General features: G+C 37.1%; 1 protein-coding gene across 1 annotated transcript in view; it reads left to right on the plus strand.

Annotated features, from left to right (window-relative positions):
* Window positions 1-19010, plus strand: part of GTF2B (general transcription factor IIB) — a 32658-nt gene extending 13648 nt beyond the window's left edge. Inside the window, exons 3-7 of the mRNA XM_040232385.1 lie at window positions 10358-10491; window positions 12993-13139; window positions 13476-13605; window positions 14724-15005; window positions 17440-19010. Coding sequence (XP_040088319.1) covers window positions 10358-10491; window positions 12993-13139; window positions 13476-13605; window positions 14724-15005; window positions 17440-17573 — 827 coding nt within the window. The 3' untranslated portion in view covers window positions 17574-19010. The remainder of the gene's footprint in view (window positions 1-10357; window positions 10492-12992; window positions 13140-13475; window positions 13606-14723; window positions 15006-17439) is intronic.
* The last annotated feature ends 1920 nt before the right edge of the window (window positions 19011-20930 follow it).

The following is a 20930-nucleotide window of genomic DNA, read 5'->3' on the forward strand; positions in this document are numbered from 1 at the left end:
GATCAAACCATCGTGATTATCTGGGTCATGGAGATCTTTTTTGTACAGTTCCTCTGTGTATTCTTGCCACCTCTTCTTAATATCTTCTGCTTCTGTTAGGTCCATACAATTTTGGTCCTTTATTGAGCCCATCTTTGCATGAAATGTTCCTTTGGTATCTCTGATTTTCTTGAGAGATCTCTAGTCTTTCCTATTCTATTGTTTTCCTCTATTTCTTTGCATTGATCGCAGAGGAAGGCTTTCTTATCTCTCCTTGCTGTTCTTTGGAACTCTGCATTCAAATGGGTATATCTTTCCTTTTCTCCTTTGCTTTTCGCTTCTCTTCTTTTCACAGCTATTTGTAAGGCCTCCTCAGACAGCCATTTTGCTGTTTGCATTTCTTTTTCTTGGGAGAATAGTTTAGATGACTTTGAAAGAGAAAAATGAATCACTTTGACCTTCCCCTCTTAAGTTATTCTGGATATTGTTAATACCAGTGAATCTGAGATGTGAATGTGCATTAAGCGTCAGCTGAGAAATGTGTTTAAAAAGACTCCAGGCCCCACTTTAAGAAACTCTGGTTCAGGTCTTACGTTGGTAACATGTTAAGAAACACAGATCTATCCTGTAAACTTTATAATTTGCCACATTCTTTGAGATCTCTGTACTTCTTTAGGCTTTTCATCTTTGCCCTCATGTTTCCCATGTCTCTAGACCTAGACTTCAAATTATTCCTGTAAACCAGATATCTGTATGTGTCCATAGCTCCTGGAAAAACTAGTAGTCCTTGGCCCTGGAGTCTAGACTTGGCTCTACTACTTAATGAGTTATGTGACTTAGGTCAAGTTGTATAATTTTTCCAAGCTTAGCTTTCTTTATATGTAAAATAAGTACAGCCCCCCTGCAAGGGCATGTGCCGTAAGTCTCATGTTTACTAGGAATTGTTAAGAATCAAATGAGGTAATGTATAAAATACACAGTAGAATTTTAGTATGAGATTTCAGTGATACATATTTTGGGAATGTAAGTACTCCTTTTTTCTTAACCTTGTAGGAAAAAAGGGTGATTCTAAGTCTGAGACGCCATTCTCCCTAGCAGGTCATTTGCAGAATGTGTTTTAGAGATTGTTATTTGTCTAGCATATTTAATGCTGCAATTATAGTATTTTAAACATTATCAAATTATCATCTTTAAATTTGCATTAGCACTGTTTCCTAAAGGAAAACATTTAGTTTAAGATGGCCAAGTTGTATTTTTAAAGTAAGGAGTATTTGTATTCATTTTCAAATTCTTGCTTTTCATGGCTTGGAAGCCCTCAGACACAGTGTTTTTACCTAATTCAGAATTTTTAATATAGATGCTACTTTCTCTGAAGCATTAGAGAACAACTAATTTTGCTTAGGTAACACGGCTAGCTGTTCTTTGAGGTAGGTAGTTTTTTTGTTTCACAAAAAGGGAAACTGATGCTTGGAGTGTTTGGGTAATTAACTCAAGATTCTCTGTTTAGTAAGTGACACAGTCACTTAAATCTAGATCTGTTGGACTTGAAAAGCCTTTGGTCGTTGTACTACGTGTTTCTGTTAAGCACTGCTGGTCAGGGAGAGTGTTGGAAAGATGAGATGCAATAAGCAAGCTCTGGACTTGCTCTTTGGCTAGTGTGTGGAAGGAAGGGGTGAATTAAAACAACAGAAAGTGGTAAAAGTTCTATTATAAATCTTCTGAGTTTGAGGAGAGCACTAGAAAGGAAGTGGTGACTTCCTGAGGAAATTACTGTTGAATTTACATTGAAAACATGATCATTAAGAATGTTAGGGTTTATGGAGGGGAGTCATTCCAGGTAGAGGGGTGAAGAAACATACACCATAGGATAGAGGCCTGAAAGGATTAGTGTGTGAATGACTAAATGTTATTGTGGCTAAGTTAAGATGCATCTTCTATCAGAGCCATAGCTCCTTAGCTTAGATGCTGCTGCTGCAAATCTGCCTGTATTTCAGGAGAAGCAAGGTCTGTTCACATATTCAATGATGGAACTATTTTCCAAATGGTAATTATCACTGTTGACTTGTACAGGTTCACCCCCTCTCCAAGGGTCTAAACATGGATAAAATAGGCTTTTATGGGCTGGTCTGGGAAATTAACCATGATTTGGTTTGTTTCTAGAGGATAATTCATCATGAGTTGGTACCTGGTTTACATTGTGGGAACATAAATTGCTTTAGATACTGACTACATTATTAATAGTATTTTTATGAAGTATCTCTTGACCAAAGTTCCCTTCAAAGTTATCATCAATGCAAGATTTCTGATAAGAATATATAGTAACCCTAGACAAAAATTTGGATTCTTTGAAATGTGAGAAAGGTTAGATGACTGAGGAAGGTGTGGAAGCTAATGATGCATTTCATTTTCAGCATTAGATTTAAAAAATACAATGTGATGGCTTAAACAGTTTTCCAGGGGACCTAATTAAAAAATTCAATGCTTTGGACTTATCCATTTTAAATAATAATAATTGTTTGTTGTTTAGTCCTAAATAGTTTCATATCTGACTCTTTGCGACACTGTTGACCTCTGCTTATAGTTTTGCCTTGGGTCTCTCAAATATTAGGGAAGGTTCTGGATGTCATATGTAAAGTGTTTAGTGCCTGAAACTTAGTAAAAGCCCAGTGTGTGCTAAGTCGCTTCAGTCATGTCCGACTCTACAGACTCTGTGCGCTGTAGCCCACCAGGCTCCTCTGACCATGAGATTTCTCAGGCAAGAATACTGGAGTGGGTTGCCATTTCCTCTTGCAGGGGATCTTCCCAACCCAGGGATTGAATCCATGTCTCCTTCTTGGCAGATGGATTCTTTACCACTGCACCACCTGGGAAGTCCTGAATAATAATATATGTTGATTATTGAAGCTTTTGACTTACCAGCCCTTTTTAAAACTTGTTGTTTTAAATTAAATGGTTTTAGAGAAATCTAATTTATGAAAACAAATAGCTTGGGAAATACTATTCTAAGACACTTAATTCTGAATTCTCTAGTAGAGGTGGGTGGTATGCCAAAATAACTTAAATCCTTTTCCAGAAAGATGGCAGAAAGATTTGAAATTTGGGGCAGTTCCTCTCAATATCCCATTTTAAAAAATTCTTCTGTTAATTTACAATAGAAAACAGAAAACAAAAATATCCTGAGTCTAGGTCAGGCTAGAAAGTCAGACTATCTCTCCAGTATTAGCTTCCTGGCTGCTTTTGGTATGTTGCACTTTTCCCCTCTATTAAAATTGCTATCTTAAGCCATTATGATTTTAATGTTGTACTACAAAATACCATTGGTTGTAGCTTTAATAGCTTGCCTGGTACAAAGGTTAGATGTTTAATTTGTCCCTGTGTACTGCAAGGAGATCCAACCAGTCCATTCTAAAGGAGATCAGTCTTGGGTGTTCTTTGGAGGGAATGATGCTAAAGCTGAAACTCCAGTACTTTGGCCACCTCATGCGAAGAGTTGAGTCATTGGAAAAGACTGATGCTGGGAGGGATTGGGGGCAGGAGGAAAAGGGGACGACAGAAGATGAGATGGCTGGATGGCATCACCGACTCAATGGATGTGAGTTTGAGTGAACTCTGGCAGTTGGTGATGGACAGGGAGGCCTGGCGTGCTGCGATTCATGGGGTCACAAAGAGTCGGACACGACTGAGCGACTGAACTGAACTGTTTACTTTAGACTGTCAGGCAAAGTACCTTGTTTCTGGGGGATATACTTTCTTTCTCTTGATCCCATTGCTCCATGTAGCAGAAACTGCTGGTTGTTTTCCAGTAGCTATTACTAAACTCTTTTTTTTTTTTTAAGATCACTGTATTATTGATATATTGTTTTTTTCTTTGTAATTTTGTTTATTTACTTTTGGCTCTGCTGGGCCTTCGTTGTTGCACAGACTTTTCTCTAGTTGTGGTGAGTGGTGGCTACTTTACTTGTGTTGCGTGGGCTTCTCATTGCAGTGACTTCTCTTGTTGCGGAGCACGAGCTCTAGGGCATGCAAGCTTCAGTGGTTGCAGCTTCCAAGCTCAGTAATTGCAGCTCATGAGCTCTAGAGCACAGGCTCAATAGTTGTGACACTCAGGCTTAATTGCTCCACAACATGTGGGATCTTGCCGAACCAGGGATCGAACCCTTGTTTCCTGCATTGGCAGGCGGATTCCTTACCACTGAACCTCCAGGGAAGCCCCAGTTCTTTCTTTAATAATAAGAATCCCTGAATTTTAACTGGTCCCATGGCTGCTCAGCTAGCCTGTATTTCCCATCTTCCCTTGTAGTTAGCTGTGGCCATGTGATTGAATTCTAAGATGCATTGTAAAGTAGAAAAGATTGGTGCAACTCTAGAACCAGCCCTAAGGGATCTGTTTTCCCTTTCTCTGCTTCCCATTGGCTAGAATAATATGATGGAGGGAACTACTAGTCATCATACGCTGCAGAGTGCAAATCATGAGGATGGCTTATCAAAAAGACAGGGAGCCACACCAATCCAAAACTATTATAACTCATGGACTGGTAACCTGAGAAAGTTCTATCTTGTTGAAATTATTTTTTAATTTATTTTTTGTTACTTTCTATTGTTTTCGCTTTAATTACAAGTCTACCTGTATCTTTTCTAATATTGATACAGTTTTTGAATCATACCAGAAGCTTAGTTTTGTTTGGGTTCTTTTCTGTCTACCAGGGATTTTTGAGTATCCAGAGAGGCTGAGAATACTTGAGGTGGTGGATTGGAAGGTTTTCCAGTGGACTTTGATTGATAATTCATTATAGGATGAATAAGCATAAAAATCAACCTGAGGCTTATGAATACAAGCTACAGTGGAGGAACAGCAGTCCTGTGGACTTAACAGAAAATTCTTCTCCTGGTGATAGTGATAGTTGCTCAGTCATGTCTTGACTCTGCAACCCCATGGACTGTATAGTCCGTGGAATTCTCCAGGCCAGAATACTGAAGTGGGTAGCCAGTTACTTTCTCCAGGGCATTTTCCTGAACCAGGAATCAAACCAGGGTCTCCTGCTTTGCAGGTGGATTCTTTACCAGCTGAGCTACCAGGGAAGCCCTCTCCTGATATAGTTTACCAATAAAAAATTATAGAAAATAACTGCTTTTTTGTGATCAATGAAATAAAGCTCCTTGAATGTCTCTATTAAAAAGGGTCAGAAAGAAGATAGCACAAGGAGACAAACACAGTAAAACTGTTTTAGATAGCAATAAGCTGATTTAACATTCTAGAAAATTGAATCAGTAAAACAGAAAACAAACCTAAGAATATAGAGAGTGAATTTTGGAAAGTGGTAAAGACAAGATAGCCATTATGGTACTATTTGAAGATCCAGGTGAATATGATAAAGTATTAAAGGTATAAGAAAACTTTATACATTGCTCACAAAAGACCTTAGGGTTGCAAAATCAAGACTCCTGTGCACCACTGGGGAATGTATCCTTTTAACATTTAAAAAGTTTTATTAACAGAAATTTGTACTCAGCTGACCAGTAAAAATGTTACCTTGAAGGGACCTACAATTTTACTGATGGATTACTTCTCTGTGACAAATGCTGTAATACAGTGAAGTTAACTCTCATTCCTGTTTGTCTTGTGACACAGAAAGAAGTCATATAAAAAAATAAAAAATAAAAAAAAAGAAGTCATAGAACAATCTTTCAAAAATTAATTTATACATAAATCCACAAAAATACAGAGCTTGAGTTTTATTTGCTGGTTGTCAAATTTATTTGCTGATTTTATTTACTTAGTACCGATGACCACTCACTGATATTTCTGGTTCTTCTCTTGGGCCACATGGTACAATCTTATTTCCCCACTCGCTCTGAATTTGAACATCCCATGGCTGGCTTTGGCCATGGCTGGTGGCCTGTGAGTAGAAATGTTACTATTGGAAAAGATTAAGTCAGTGCATAATTCATTCCCCAGGCATGATCACTGGCTTGTCTCAAGAGGTAGGAATTCCATCATTCTGAGTAAGGACTGCATAGAAAGCAGTCCTGTCCCCTTCTATACACAGGTAATGTGAATAAGAAAGAAATCTTTGTTTTAAGCCACCTAACTTCTGAATATGTTTATTATCTCCAAATAATTTAGTTTATCTTAACACATAAATACTAGAAGAATAATGGCCTACAATGTACTATGTAAGAAGATAGTATGTAATAAATACTGTAGTCTACTGAGATGATAGACATTTAATAAACACAACACTTTTTCCTCTTTTAAGATACTCTGAGTTAGAGTACAATGATGCTTGATGCTTTAACAGAAGACTTTCAGTTCACCTGTCACTTTCATGCATAATGTTGAAGTATCGGGGACATTTTTGTTTTAAATCAAAGGCATTGTTTTGAAGGTTCTGACAAGTGCTTTAGATACAAAATATAAATGGGAGTTAAGCATTGGAAAGGGAACAAGTTCCTTGCCATTGATGGGACTCTATATCTGGATTATTTAGATCATTTTTTAAAAATTAAGTCTATTAAAAGTGGCCGAATATAGGCATATGAAATACAATAGCAATTTCTAGTTAGAAAGTGAGACTTTTAAACTGTTTATTTATTTTTGGCTGTGCTGGGTCTTCGGTGTTGCCTGGGCCTTCTCTGGTTGTGGAGAGCAAGGGCTGCTCTCTAGGTGCAGTGCGCATGCTTCCCGTTGGAGCATGAGCTCTAGGGTGCTTGGGTTTCTGTTGCTGCGGCGTGTGAGCTCAGTCGCTGCAGCTCCTGGCTTCTGGAGCAGAGGCTCAGTAGTTGTGGTGCACAAATCATAGGGTAGGTGTGTGCCAAAGTAGTTGAACAGTTTTAAACTAGTGTGAATGATTTTGGCTGTTACTCTCAATTTCTTCCTGAAAAAAGAGAGATGAAACTGACTGCTTTAGAATATAGTAAAATGTCTTAGTTAATACTCTTTAGACACTTTCCTGATAATATGGATTGAGAACTGTGCATGTGTGTATACAAATTGAATCTCTTTACCTTTTTGGATGGGAACTTATCAGAGTGTTAAGAGATCACATAATATAGATGGAGGGAGGAATGGTGCTATTATATATATTGTGGTAGTGCTATGATTTTGCTATTAAATTTTATATATAGACTTTTTATCTGTTGTTGATTTTATAAAAATCGGGGTGTGGTTTACGAAGGAGCTGTTAAAAGTTGGCTTGTTTCTCTGCTTGTAGAACAGGAAAAGGCTGTGTGAGGTTATAGGTTATGCGCATACGTGCTAATCGTCGGGCTTCTGCTTGTCAGAGGTTGACTGCACCTAAACAGGACGGCTGCCTCGGACACTTACTCCCTGAAAAGACTCTGTGATGCAGTTTCCTTCCAGAGCAACGTTAAAAAGTGCTACCGCATTTAGATGTGCTTCAAGAAAATCTTTTATGTGTTCTGACTTTTTTTCTGAATGATCTGCTGTATTTCTTATTACTCATGCAGATAATCTGATGGTCTAGTTGTAGCTTCATGGTGTGCTACTTGAGTTATTTTGGAAATTTTATTTTTCTATAAATGCTATGTTTTGAGCAGTAAAGTATAAAAAGAGGGAATGACTCTGAGCACAAACCACAGATTGTTGAATGAGTCATGTAGACCATCCCCACGTATGTGGAAAAATTACATCACTACCCAGTTCTGGGCTTTCTATTTATACTATCCTAGGCCAACTTTTTTTTTTTCCTCTCCTAATCCAACTTTTTTGAGGCAGTAAAAGCAACCACAAAAGAAACTCATGGTAAGTTAATTTCTGGTCAAAAGGAAAATGCTGTGAAATGAAGCATGCTACTAGCAAACTAGTACTGTATCTTTAGTGTTCCAGAGAGACCGAAAAGATGCTAGTAAAGATAAGGAAAGTAGTCTCTTCATACATCCATTGTGTTAATTAAAGTGTTAAAAGTTAATGGTAGCATTTGATTTTTTTCACTTAAATTTTTAAGTAAATCTAGATTTGAAGGCTGCAGTAGTTTTTGTTGTGTGTTTTTATTTTACTGATTAGTAAAGTTAGATTCACTTTTCTCCCGTTGAAAACATGAAGAATGGAGACATGGCAACACTTTGAGGAGTGGATACTATTGAAAGGGCTAAACTTTGTCTAAAAGTTTGGTTTTGGTGTTTTGATTAGAAATTTAGTGAAAAGAGCTTGTAATGGAATAGACACTATAATTCTAATCTCACAAAAAAAGTATGTATACAGATGAATGGAAAAGAGAATATATACCACAGTATTGACAGTGGCTATCTTTGGGTGTTGGGAATACAGGTAATTTTAATTTGCTTATATAACTGTTTCTTGTAAGCAGCTACTCTTCGGTAAAAAGGAACAAAAATCAGTCTCTTTAGAGTAGTCTCTCTGAAACATGGGCCTTGCTTAGTATTGTAGTAAAACTCTGCACAGTTACAGATTTTACATTAATGTCAGGTAAGTTTTAAAACTCATTATTAATTTACATAATTAGAATTGCTTCTCATGTTTAGTGATGTTTGCCCTTATTAGGAGGAAGCAGAGAAATGCATCTTGACCACCCTATTCATGTAACTTTTTCTCCTTATTTTGGGCCGCCTGCTGAATCTGATCCACGGAAGTTGCCTTACCTGATCTTGCTTCTGCTTTCCTTGGCCATTTTCACTGCCTAAGGTGTAGCAAATGGTGTTCCTATCTCTATCCCACTTGCCTTGTGACATGGACATGTGGTAGTCCAAGTGAGATCCGGTTATTCCTAAGTGATTTGAGTATTAAAGAAGAAAAAATCTTCCCCAAATCATCAGGAATGATTCTGTTATGTATTTACTTGTTTTCTAAACTAAAACCCTAAGGTCAGATCACTCTGTTTAATAACTCTTAGTGACCCCATGGACTGCAGCCTACCAGGCTCCTCTATCCATGGGATTTTCCAGGCAAGAGTACTGGAGTGGGGTGCCATTGCCTTCTCCAGTAAGCATTTTAGTTTACCATATATAAAAAGTTGTTCTCTCCCGACCTCCTTTGGTGTCCTGCATACCAAATACTGCAGCAGAGCACTCTGATACTTTTAAAGTCTAGTATGGAGGTTAATGTTTTACAACTGGTGCTCTTCTTATTCAGAATTAATATCAAACTGTCAGAATGTCATCTTATTTTTATAGCATTAAATAGCTAATATCAAGCAACTTACTTTGAACTGGTTTTTAAGCACTTCATATGGATTGAAACTGTATTATTTAATTTATTTAAAATAAGGTAATTGGGGAAATTTAAAGCTGAATCATTGCACTACTATAGAAATGAGGAAGTTTGCCCAAGGCTAAACAGCAACTGATAGAGTCCATACTGTTAACCATTATATTAATTGACTGTCAATACCAACTTTTTTTTAACTACTGAGATAACTTATTTCTTCCATTCCTTTCTGTTTGCTGTATATAGGCACAGATGAAAATGGCCTGGTTCCTGCTTTTAATTTTATCACATTGGTGAAAAGCTAATGTTTTATAAATGCAGTATAGAACAGATTCTGGAATCCCATTCGCATTTCAGTTTTAGTTGTGTGATGTTAGGCAAATTAATTTTATTTTTAATATGGCAATAAAAGTGATACCTATTTTTATAAAGCTTTAAGGATTGAAAAATAACATTTACAAAGGGCACAGTGACTGGCAAATGCAGGTGTTCTTGTTAACGCTTGTCTGTGGTAGAGGTATTACCAGCCGTTGAGCATTCCCCTCAAAGCAGTAATCTACACCAAATCTACCTGTCTGGTTTCTTGGCCTGGCATTTTTAGCCACTGCTTCTTTGTGTAAAAATAAAAGTTTACCTACCTTTCTGCTTACTGATTCTAGGCTTGTTTATTCTGTATGAACTATTTGACCCCCAAATATTTTCAATATTTTCAAATAGTTACTAAAGTATCCCCTTAGGCTTAGTTCTTTGCAGAGCATTGCCCATGAAAACTTTGTAATTTCTTTAAACTGTATATTAATAACATCATGAACAGTGTTTTCTGGTTTTTATTTCTGTGCCTGTTGCACGTTTTGTTCAAATCTTGATTTTTTTTTTTTTGTTCAAATCTTGATTCTTCATTGTTACTTTATCTTTTTATCACATTGATTAACTTTATTTTTGTCTTTATTTTGTCTGATTCTTTATTCCAGGAGTTAAAATACAACTAATCATAGCATAATGTTTAAAGAGGGTTATTATAGAACTGTCACAATAGGAACACTTTAAGATAAAAGTCTGAGACAAGATACTTAAGCTGAAGCCTGATGTTCATGTTGAGATTTTCTGGGAATAAAAGAAATAAGTTGGGCATTAGGCTGTGTTAAATAAATCCTATCTTGACGAGACAATTCAGATTTCCATTTATATTCTCAGGTGACCGAGTTATCGATGTAGGATCTGAGTGGAGAACTTTCAGCAATGATAAAGCAACAAAAGATCCATCTCGAGTTGGAGATTCTCAGAATCCTCTTCTGAGTGATGGAGATTTGTCTACTATGATTGGCAAGGTAATAAATCCATTTGGCAGGAAATGCCAGGTGCAGACTGACCAAAGACCTGGAGATTGGAAACTTCGCAAAATTATCAGTCACTGTTCCAGGGAGGAATCTGTATCTGAGAGTAAGATCAGCCACTAAGACTAGTGGTACTGATGGTTGCCTTGTTTATTTCTTCTGTCTTAAATGGGAGACTAATACATTGAAGTTACAGACTCTATATTTAGGTCCTTGTTTTAATGAAGCAGTTTTGCACAAAAATGAGTATTGTAGGCTCTTTGAGTTCATATTAAAATGTTCCTAGTAATCTTTTCTCTTTTCCCTCAAGACCACTAAGATAAATTGGATCACTGTATCATAGACTCTTTGCTAATAATGGTAAATTTATGACTCTCCTAAGCTTTACTTTTCTCATCAGTAAAGTGAGAATACTGCAACCTCAGAGACATTTTGAGGGTTACATGGAAATATGTATAAAGTATACACATGTAGTATATATAATGTGTTCAGTCAGTGGCACCTGCTGCTGTTACATAGAAGCAGTAGTGTAATCTTCCTGGCAGCCTGGCTGGTTGTTGCTCTGCTCTCTGAATTGGAAGTAATAGTGGCATTATTTCAAAGAACTCATCCATGAAGCATATGCTATTTTAGGACTTAATTTATACTGCTGCATAGTCTATTTTTAAGAAATTATGCAAAAGCAGGTCATTTTTTCATGCCCTATAAATTAAATACTAAGTTTGAAAAACAGGATGTGGGCTAAGTTAAAAAGTTAACAATGAGTATTTAAAAGTAGGTAGTTTCTGAAAAAATAAAAATAAAAGTAGGTAGTTTCTGCATGTAGCTTTACAGGCTGGAAAAATATATACTAAGAATGTTTTCAGATTTTAAGATTGCAACTAATTTAATACTGTTACTTTTTTTAATGTTTACTTTTTTCCAGTAGGAAATACATGATTCAAAGATATGTAAAAAGAACAGTAGTTTTCCTCACTCTTGACCCCTAAATTCTGTTTCTACCACAGTCCCTTTCCCCTGTCAGAAACAGGTAACCACTGCTACTAGGTTTTTTTGATTCCTTTGACAATTATTTATGCATTTGTGGCAAAGAAATTTTTTAAGATGCTACATTTGTCATATGTTAAATTTCTGTATGTATTTGGGAATATTTCTGGACTTTTTATCCTTTCTCTAACCTGGTCTAGTTGTCTAAGGACACACTACGCTATTCTAATATTTGGGAGCATTAGTCGTCTTTTATGGAGAAGGCAATGGCACCCCACTCCAGTACTCTGGCCTGGAAAATCCCATGGATGGAGGAGCCTGGTAGGCTGCAGTCCATGGGGTCGCTGGGAGTTGGACACGACTGAGCGACTTTACTTTCACTTTTCACTTTCATGCATTGGAGAAGGAAATGGCAACTCACTCCAGTATTCTTGCTTGGAGAATCCCAGGGATGGGTGAGCCTGATGGGCTGCCGTCTATGGGGTCACACAGAGTTGGACACGACTGAAGCGACTTAGCAGCAGCAGCAGCAGCAGTCTTCTTTTATAATCTTTTCAGCATTTTCTTCAGTGGTCTTTTCCATTTAATGTTAGAATAACTTTATTTAAAAAAAAAAAAAAAGCTTGGTAATTATTTTCACTGTTGGGTTAGATTTATTTTCAAATTGGCTCAGGGAAAACTGACTTCTTAATGAAAAATCTTATCCAGAAATATAGTATCCATTTCCTTAGGTCATATCTGTCCTTCCGTGGGTGTTTTAAAGTTTTCTTTCTAAGTTAATCTAGATATTTTGTCTTTTTTGTTGCTGTTGTAATTGCAGGTTTTTCTTGCATGTTCTGATTGATTACACGTATGTAGGCTATTGATTTCTGTTTGTTAATTTTGACCTTGCCACTTTGATGAATTCATTACAGTTTGAGTGATTTTCTTGAATAATTCAAGGTATATACAGAGATATTATCTGAAGATAGTTTATCAGTTTGGTCTCAGATATGTACTTGACATCTCTTTCCTGCTGAATTTTAATATAATTATACTAATACAATTGTTATATAATTACATTTATAGTTATAATTATGTCATATTGGCTAGTTTTTTTAGTACAGTGTTAGAAAATGGTAGTGACAGGAGGCATTTTTTTCTTCTGACTTTTAGTGGTAATGCTGCTAATGTTTCTCCATCAATCAATATGCTGGGTCTGGACTTGGGAGATTTGTTTGCTTACCTTTTTTAAGCACGTTTTGGAGATAATCGTGATTTTTCTCCTAGGTCTATGAAATTTCATGGTTTATGTTATTCTGTAATAGTATTTTTCATTTAAAGTATTTTCTAGAAAAGCTCTTTAAAACCACCTTAACCTGGTATTTTTTCTTTTGAGGAATAGAGGTTGCTCGGGGTAGATTTCTTGGGCAATATGGAGTCAGATTGTGCAAATTGTTTTCTTAGAATAATTGTTCATTCAGGTTTTCAGAGTTTTTTTGCATAAGTTATAAAACTTTGTTTTATAGGGTACAGGAGCTGCAAGTTTTGATGAATTTGGTAATTCTAAGTACCAGAATAGGAGAACCATGAGTAGTTCTGATCGGGCAATGATGAATGCATTTAAAGAAATCACTACCATGGCAGACAGAATCAACCTCCCTCGGAATATAGTTGTAAGTTCTTGTCTATATTCTGTAAACTGTGCTGGCTTTGACCTAGCATAATTTTAGTGAACACATGAAAGTTTGCTATTATGGTTAATTAAATGGCCTAAAGTTAATTAAACCTAGTTTCTCTGCTGTGAGGACTTCCCTCATGGCTCAGCTGGTAAAGAATCCACCTGCAAGGCAGGAGACCTGGGTTCGATCCCTGGGTTGGGAAGATCTGCTGGATAAGGGAAAGGCTACCCACCCCAGTATTCTGGCCTGGAGAATTCCATGGACTGTATAGTCCATGGGGTCACAAAGAAAGACACAACTGAGCGACTTTCACTTTTTTCTGCTTTGAAGGATCGAACAAATAACCTATTCAAGCAAGTGTATGAACAGAAGAGCCTAAAGGGGAGAGCCAATGATGCCATAGCTTCTGCTTGTCTTTATATTGCCTGCAGACAGGAAGGGGTTCCTAGAACATTTAAAGGTAAGTTTTTAATTGTTTAGATATAAATGTTAATCTATTTCATATTAAAGTGACAGGCCAAAGTCAGCAGCTTGGATGCTTAGTAAATTAAGCTTCCTGGTTACATACAGTAATCCACTTAAGTGTCTTTGTAAACAGCACCTTATTTTGTTCCTTGACAAAAATTCTATGATCATATTGATCATGTTCTTTTCAGGCTGTTTTCCCATGTAAAGTCATGTTAGTCCATGTAAGCCCTGTTAGTAAGGTCTTCTGACTGTATTTTGTGAGCTTTGAGGCCTGGCCTCAGAATCCTTTGTTGCAAGTGTGTACACTGGATGTACAGCAAAGTTTCTGTTCCCAGCACAGGTCTCTGCAGGTGAGAGAGTCAAGCCTTAGAATCAATGAAATTTTTTCTCTTGAGTTAGACAGTTTTCATTTTCAGTTAGGTTGAAGGCTTTGATAGAACTAACATTTTTCATGTAGTTTTCAGTTTATGTGTGAAAACATTACAGCTTATTCAATGTTGCTGTGATACTTGGACATTTTAGCTTAAAACTATAATTACCCTTCATTCATCCAGGAATATTTTATATGTTTTCTTGTGTCACACTGAAGAGGCAGTGGTTCTTGCAGCTAAAACTAAGACTTCTGTTAAATTTATCCTTAGTGTTAGTTGAAATTCTAGAACAACAGGGTCAAATACTTGATCACATTTTGCTGTTGTCTGTAATTGCAGGGATTGCATGTATGTATGACATTGTATAACTTGAGAGGCATTCTTTAGTTTGAATATTTTCTTTCATTTTCTTGATATACCCCTTACAACAGATTAATACATATCAAAGAAATTTTTGATTGATTGAAGAAACTTGCGTGAATTGAAACTTCAGAGAAGTTAATATTTTGAAATATTAAGACCTACATTTAGCTTTTTTTTTTAAGCTGTTGTAAACATTTAAATTAATTGAGAAATTTAAAATTAGTTTTGTGAGAAGTATCACTGAGAGAATTAGATTGATCTTTAAGGCAGGATAGAATTTTGCAGTATATTACTTTCATAATAAAAAATGATAGATTTATAAGGTGAACTACATGGCCTAGGTGGATTTATTTATTTAACCTTTTTTGTCTTTTAGAAATATGCGCTGTATCACGAATTTCTAAGAAAGAAATTGGTCGATGTTTTAAACTTATTCTGAAAGCTTTAGAAACCAGTGTGGATTTGATTACAACTGGGGACTTCATGTCCAGGTTTTGTTCCAACCTTTGTCTTCCTAAGCAAGTACAGATGGCAGCGACTCATATAGCCCGTAAAGCTGTGGAATTGGATTTGGTTCCTGGAAGGAGCCCGATATCTGTGGCAGCAGCTGCTATTTACATGGCCTCACAGGCATCAGCTGAGAAAAGGACCCAAAAAGGTAGGATTCTTCATCAGGAAGAGTATTGGTAAAATTGTGAAGGCTGTAGTATGTGAATGTATTTCCATTTTAAGTTATGAAGCAGGTACAGCCATACCTCATTCTGTTGTACCTCACAGACACTGCATTTTTTTTTTTTAACTAATGGAAGATTTATGGCAATTCTGTCTGTCAGATGATGGTTAACATTTTTGTTTTTCAGTAATAAAGTATTTTTTAATTAAGGTATGTGCGTTCTTTTTATAAACTACAGTGTAAACATAATTTTTTATTATGTATTAGCAAACCAAAAAATTCATGTGTTTGGCTTTATTGCAATATTGGCTTTATTTTAGGGGTCTGGAACTGAACCTGCAGTTCTCTTGAGATGTGACAGTAAATATCCAGAGCCTATGTTTAAGCAGTAGTTCCTTAGCATCAAAACTTAAGAAAATACAATATTTTGCTTTTAAGTGGCTCATAAATAAAAATATTTTGCAGGCATAACCCTGTGTACTTAACTTTTTTATTCATTTGAATTAAGTAATTTTAGTTCATGCATTTTTTTTTTCATTTTCAGAAGTTGTTTTTATTTGTATTCCCTAAATATTTCTGGCTATTTGGAATAGTCTGGTTTTTTCCCACCTCAAAACTTACCTTTTAAGTCTTGATAGGAGGCAGCCATGCTTTGTTTCTCTGGAGCTGGCATGAACCCCACAGATAGGCACACTATAAGTGTGTGCTGAGCATCAAGTTTTACCTTTCTGTGAAATCTGTTCCCTTTCTTCTTTTGTATGCTGTTCACAGTTCCTTCATGAAAATACTGTTCAGCCTTCAGGTATTTTTTAATTTACTGTCGTAGAACTTTCAGACAAATATTAAGTGAATTTCTTTATAAGCATGTATTTGTTAATTCTATGATCCTCAAAAAGATTTATAAAGAAAGAGAAGCTGTGTGCTGTGCTCTGCCCAGTCACTCAGTTGTGTCTTGACTCTTTGTGACCCTTTGGACTGTAGCCCAGCAGGCTCCTCTGTCCATGGGATTTTTCAGGGGAGAATAGTGGAGTGGGTTGCCATTTTCTCCTCCAGCACAACACACAGCATTCACTAATTAATTACTTCTATGATCCTGAAAAAGTTTTATAAAGAGAAAGAAGCAGTCCTAAATTTAAAAGTGAGGTAGTGAAATTACTTGGCTGCCATCTTAATACCCTATTCAGAATAGCCTTTACCTCAGCTTAGGCTGTATGTTCCTATGTTAATAAAAGTAATAAATTATATAGAAGATGATTAGACAGAAGAAGCCAGCCATTAGTTATTTAAATGTGCCATTATCCATTCCCTTTGGGCTCCACTTGTACTTTTCAAGAAAATTTTGAGTCTTCTTGGAAAATTGAGAAGTTGTGGCTGGGCAGATTGTCCTTACCTTCATTCCTATTAATAGTTGTAAAGTTTATTCTAATCATCTTGACACTTTGTTTCACATGACGGGTTTTCTTGAAATATAAGGTCCTTTCTTTCCCTGCCCAGCAGCTAGTTGATATACATACAGTTTATATTCATTGGTATTTATGTCCAGAAAAATAGAATGTAACATAAGGTAAGGAAATTTAAAATTATTTACTGATGGCTGCATCCACACTTTGAAGCCATAAAATCTCACTGATACCGAACTGGAAAAGATAAAACTCTGAAAAGATAAAATGAGGCTGTAGTAAAGGGTGTGTTTAAAAAATCTATTTTGATTAAGTATAACTAACCAAATAATTGTCATGTGGCAGTCCTTTGGGACTTCATCTAAAAAAAGAAAAAAGTCACACTTGAGTTTGAATGGTAAATGCAGATCCTTGGATTCTTTAGTATAGAGAAATAACTCAAATGAGCTCAGTATATATGCTCCAGTATGTGTCTATAATAGTGAAAACCATGTACATCATGCTGTAATATATAGCTATTTGATCTCAGATGTGTTAAATAGAAAAGAGTTTGGAGAAAAATATTTATAGTGTGATCCCATTTGGTTTTAACCTTATAGGAACCTCTTAATAGAGGTTTGCTAGAGGAGATGTAGGGGAACTTTAAAACACAGAAATAATAAAGTGAATTTCTTTAGAATGTATTCGTGGATTACTTCTGTGATACTCAAAAAAATTTATTGTGAAGAAGTCCGTTCTAAATACAGTAAGCAATATAATAGTTACCACACATTCTGCTATGCCCTGAACTGTTCAGATGTTTTACATATAGTAAACTTTTTAATGTTAGTTCAACAACCCTTCAAGATAATAGATATTGAGACCATTATTGTTGTTACTGTAGTCCTACTTTCTAACTATTAAAAAAATATTTTTTTTTTCACTTAGACATTTTATACTACCAGGTCCCAAAATTAGAGTGCAGGTAGAAGGGAGATAGGATGGAAGTTACACTTAATACTTTTATTTTTGTCTTGTAGAGATTGGAGATATTGCTGGTGTTGCTGATGTTACAATCAGACAGTCGTACAGACTAATCTATCCTCGGGCCCCAGATCTGTTTCCTACAGACTTCAAATTTGACACCCCTGTGGACAAACTACCACAGCTGTAAGTTGAGGAAGCTAATGTGAAATTCCTGTGAACACTGAACTTTGCCTGTTGTACATAGCCTATATCCCAAGTGCTGGATTGAGCCTTTAATAAGGAAAAATGAAAGACATGGTACGCATTCCAGGGCTAAATACAAATTGCTTGGCATTCTGTATGTATATACTAGTGAAACATATTTAATGATTTAAATTTCATATTAAATTTGCTTTCTTTTGTAGCAATCTAGGAAACTGTATTTTGGAAAATATTTGAAATTCTTGAATAAAACATTTTTCAAAACTAAAGTTTTTGTTATAATTATGTTACATGTAATTTTTAAATATATATATATATAATTACATATAATGCAAATTGCAGCTAATAAAGCTGATAGAGGTCCTTGTTTTCCATTACTGTTTTCATATATATTTAATTTTCTTATTTTAATAAAGTTCTGGAAATATACAGGCTTTTGAGGAACCACTATTGAACATATTTAGTTTGCAGTTTGAAAGAGGGTATGTGTGTGATTTTTTAATACTTGTGCATTAATAAGCAAGAAGTGATTAAACAGGGCCTTGAAAAGCACTGGCTTTAGAAATGTAAGAATGTGTAAGTATGTTGTTTTTTCTCAGTGAGCTAATTGAGCGGAATATGATGCTAGTAAATAATTAGTAGTAGAGACAGATTTCAGTTTTCAGATGTTTACATTTTAGTCTATAGAATCTGCGTATCGATACTTCTTTGTTATTTTTACATTTTGGATACTCATCAAGCACCCTCCCCCCTCGGTGGTTGTGATGTGAAGATGTTTTGCATATCACTCTTTGATGAACACTAAGGTTTCTTGTCACGACTGAACAACTGAACTGACTGCTAGGCAGTGTAAGCAAAGACCAACAACATTTTGCCCTTTTGCTAGTTAGGTAGTTGGTACTGGGGCCTTGAATCCATGCTAAACATCTCTGTAAACTGTACTGCTTCAAAATAGGTCTCATGGTTCTTACACATTTGTAAAGAGGTTAACACTAGTTTGGGCTTCCCTGGTGGCACAGTAAAGAATCTGCCTGCAGTGCAGCAGACTAGGGTTCAGTCCCTGGGTAGGGAAGATACCCTGGAGAAGGCAATGGGTATCCACTCCAGTATTCTTGCCTGTAGAATTCCATGGGCAGAGGAACCTGGTGGGCTCCAGTCCATGGGGTCACAAAGAGTCAGACATGACTGAGTGACTAACACTTCACTTCTCAGTACTGACTAGATTTAAAAGGCAGTCTCCTGTTGTGGCCTTGGTGGGCAAATTCCAGCCCTGGTCCAGGAAGAACTTTCCCTATTAGACGATCAGACCTCCTCTGTCATTTCTGTGGACCGTGGTAGGGGAAAGGTGTTGGGACGATGAAGACAAATATTTCTCCCTTGCACAAAATGTAGGACATTGACATAGCACTACTCACAGCTGTGGGAGAATATTAGACAAATCAACACAAGAACACTGTAACCCAAATGAAGGATTGCAAGGATAGTGATGAAATATAGACTCCAGGCATGTAGAGCCTATCTCACCCAGAGTGGGACCTAGGAAGAAAAGAAATCCTAGGTTACTCTCCCTTTCTGGGCATCACATTTGGTCCCCAGCACCACACATCTCCATCTTTTCAAGTGTAGATTGAGAGCAGTAGCCTCCCTCCTCTAATGCTCCACAATTTCTGGTGATTGACCACAAAAAAAACTACTGTTCAGTAATGATGTGCTGCAACCAGATAAGTAGATCTTTTTAACAGTTATTTTTGCAGTTATCAAAGGTTAGTGCATGTGCATTACAGAAATTTGGAAAATGCATAATGAAAACACCCATGAGCCACCTGGAAATAGTCACCAGCATTTTGGTATTTAATTTCTTTCTAGCTGTTTATTTTTTTTAATAAAGCTGCAGTTTGGGTATAGTAATATGACTTGTTTAGTCTTTTCATTTTCTTGGATAAAAAAAGTATTCAGTCGCTCAGTCATCTCCGACTCTGCAACCCTATGGACTGCAGCACGCCAGGCCTCCCTGTCCATCACCAACTCCTGGAGTTTACCCAAACTCATGTCCATCATCAGTGATACCATCCAGCCATCTCATCCACTGTTGTCCCCTTCTCCTCCTGCCCCAATCCCTCCCAGCATCAGAGTCTTTTCCAATGAGTCAACTCTTCACATGAGGTGGCCAAAGTATTGGAGTTTAAGCCTCAGCATCAGTCCTTCCAATGAACACACAGGACTGGTCTCCTTTAGGATGGACTAGGTAGATCTCCTGGCAGTCCAAAGGACTCTCAAGAGTCTTCTCCAACACCACAGTTCAAAAGCATCAATTCTTCGGCGCTCAGCTTTCTTTGTAGTCCAACTCTCACATCCATACATGACCACTGGAAATACCGTAGCTTTGACTAGACCTTTGTTGGCACAGTAATGTCTCTGCTCTTTAATATGCTGTCTAGGTTGGTCATAACTTTCCTTCCAAGGAGTAAGCATCTTTTAATTTCATGGCTACAATCACCATCTGTAGTGATTTTGGAGTCCCCGAAAATAAAGTCATCCACTGTTTCCCTATCTGTTTGCTATGAAGTGACTGCAGCCATGAAATTAAAAGACGCTTACTCCTTGGAAGAAAAGTTATGACCAACCTAGATAGTATATTCAAAAGCAGAGACATTACTTTGCCAACTAAGGTCCACCTAGTCAAGGCTATGTTTTTTCCAGTAGTCATGTATGGATGTGAGAGTTGGACTGTGAAGAAGGCTGAGCACCGAAGAACTGATGCTTTTCAACTGTGGTGTTGGAGAAGACTCTTGAGAGTCCCTTGGACTGCAAGGAGATCCAACCAGTCCATTCTGAAGGAGATAACCCTGGGATTTCTTTGGAAGGAATGATGCTGAAGCTGAAACTCCAGTACTTTGGCCACCTCATGCAAAGAGTTGACTCATTGGAAAAGACTCTGATGCTGGGAGGGATTGGGGGCAGGAGGAGAAGGGGTCGACAGAGGATGAGATGGCTGGATGGCATCACGGACTCGATGGACGTGAGTCTGAGTGAACTCCGGGAGTTGGTGATGGACAGGGAGGCCTGGCGTGCTGCGATTCGTGGGGTCACAGAGTCGGACGCGACTGAACTGAACTGATGGGACCAGATGCCATTGCTGCTGCTGCTGCTAAGTCACTTCAGTCGTGTCCGACTCTGTGTGACCCCATAGATGGCAGCCCACCAGGCTCCCCCGTCCCTGGGATTCTCCAGGCAAAAACATTGGGAGTGGGTTGCCATTTCCTTCTCCAATGCGTGAAAGTGAAGTCGCTCAGTTGTGTCCAGCTGGTCTCGACCCCATGGACTGCAGCCCACCAGGCTCCTC

Source organism: Oryx dammah, unplaced genomic scaffold (genome assembly GCF_014754425.2).
Source record: "Oryx dammah isolate SB20612 unplaced genomic scaffold, SCBI_Odam_1.1 HiC_scaffold_28, whole genome shotgun sequence".
NCBI lineage: Eukaryota > Metazoa > Chordata > Mammalia > Artiodactyla > Bovidae > Oryx > Oryx dammah.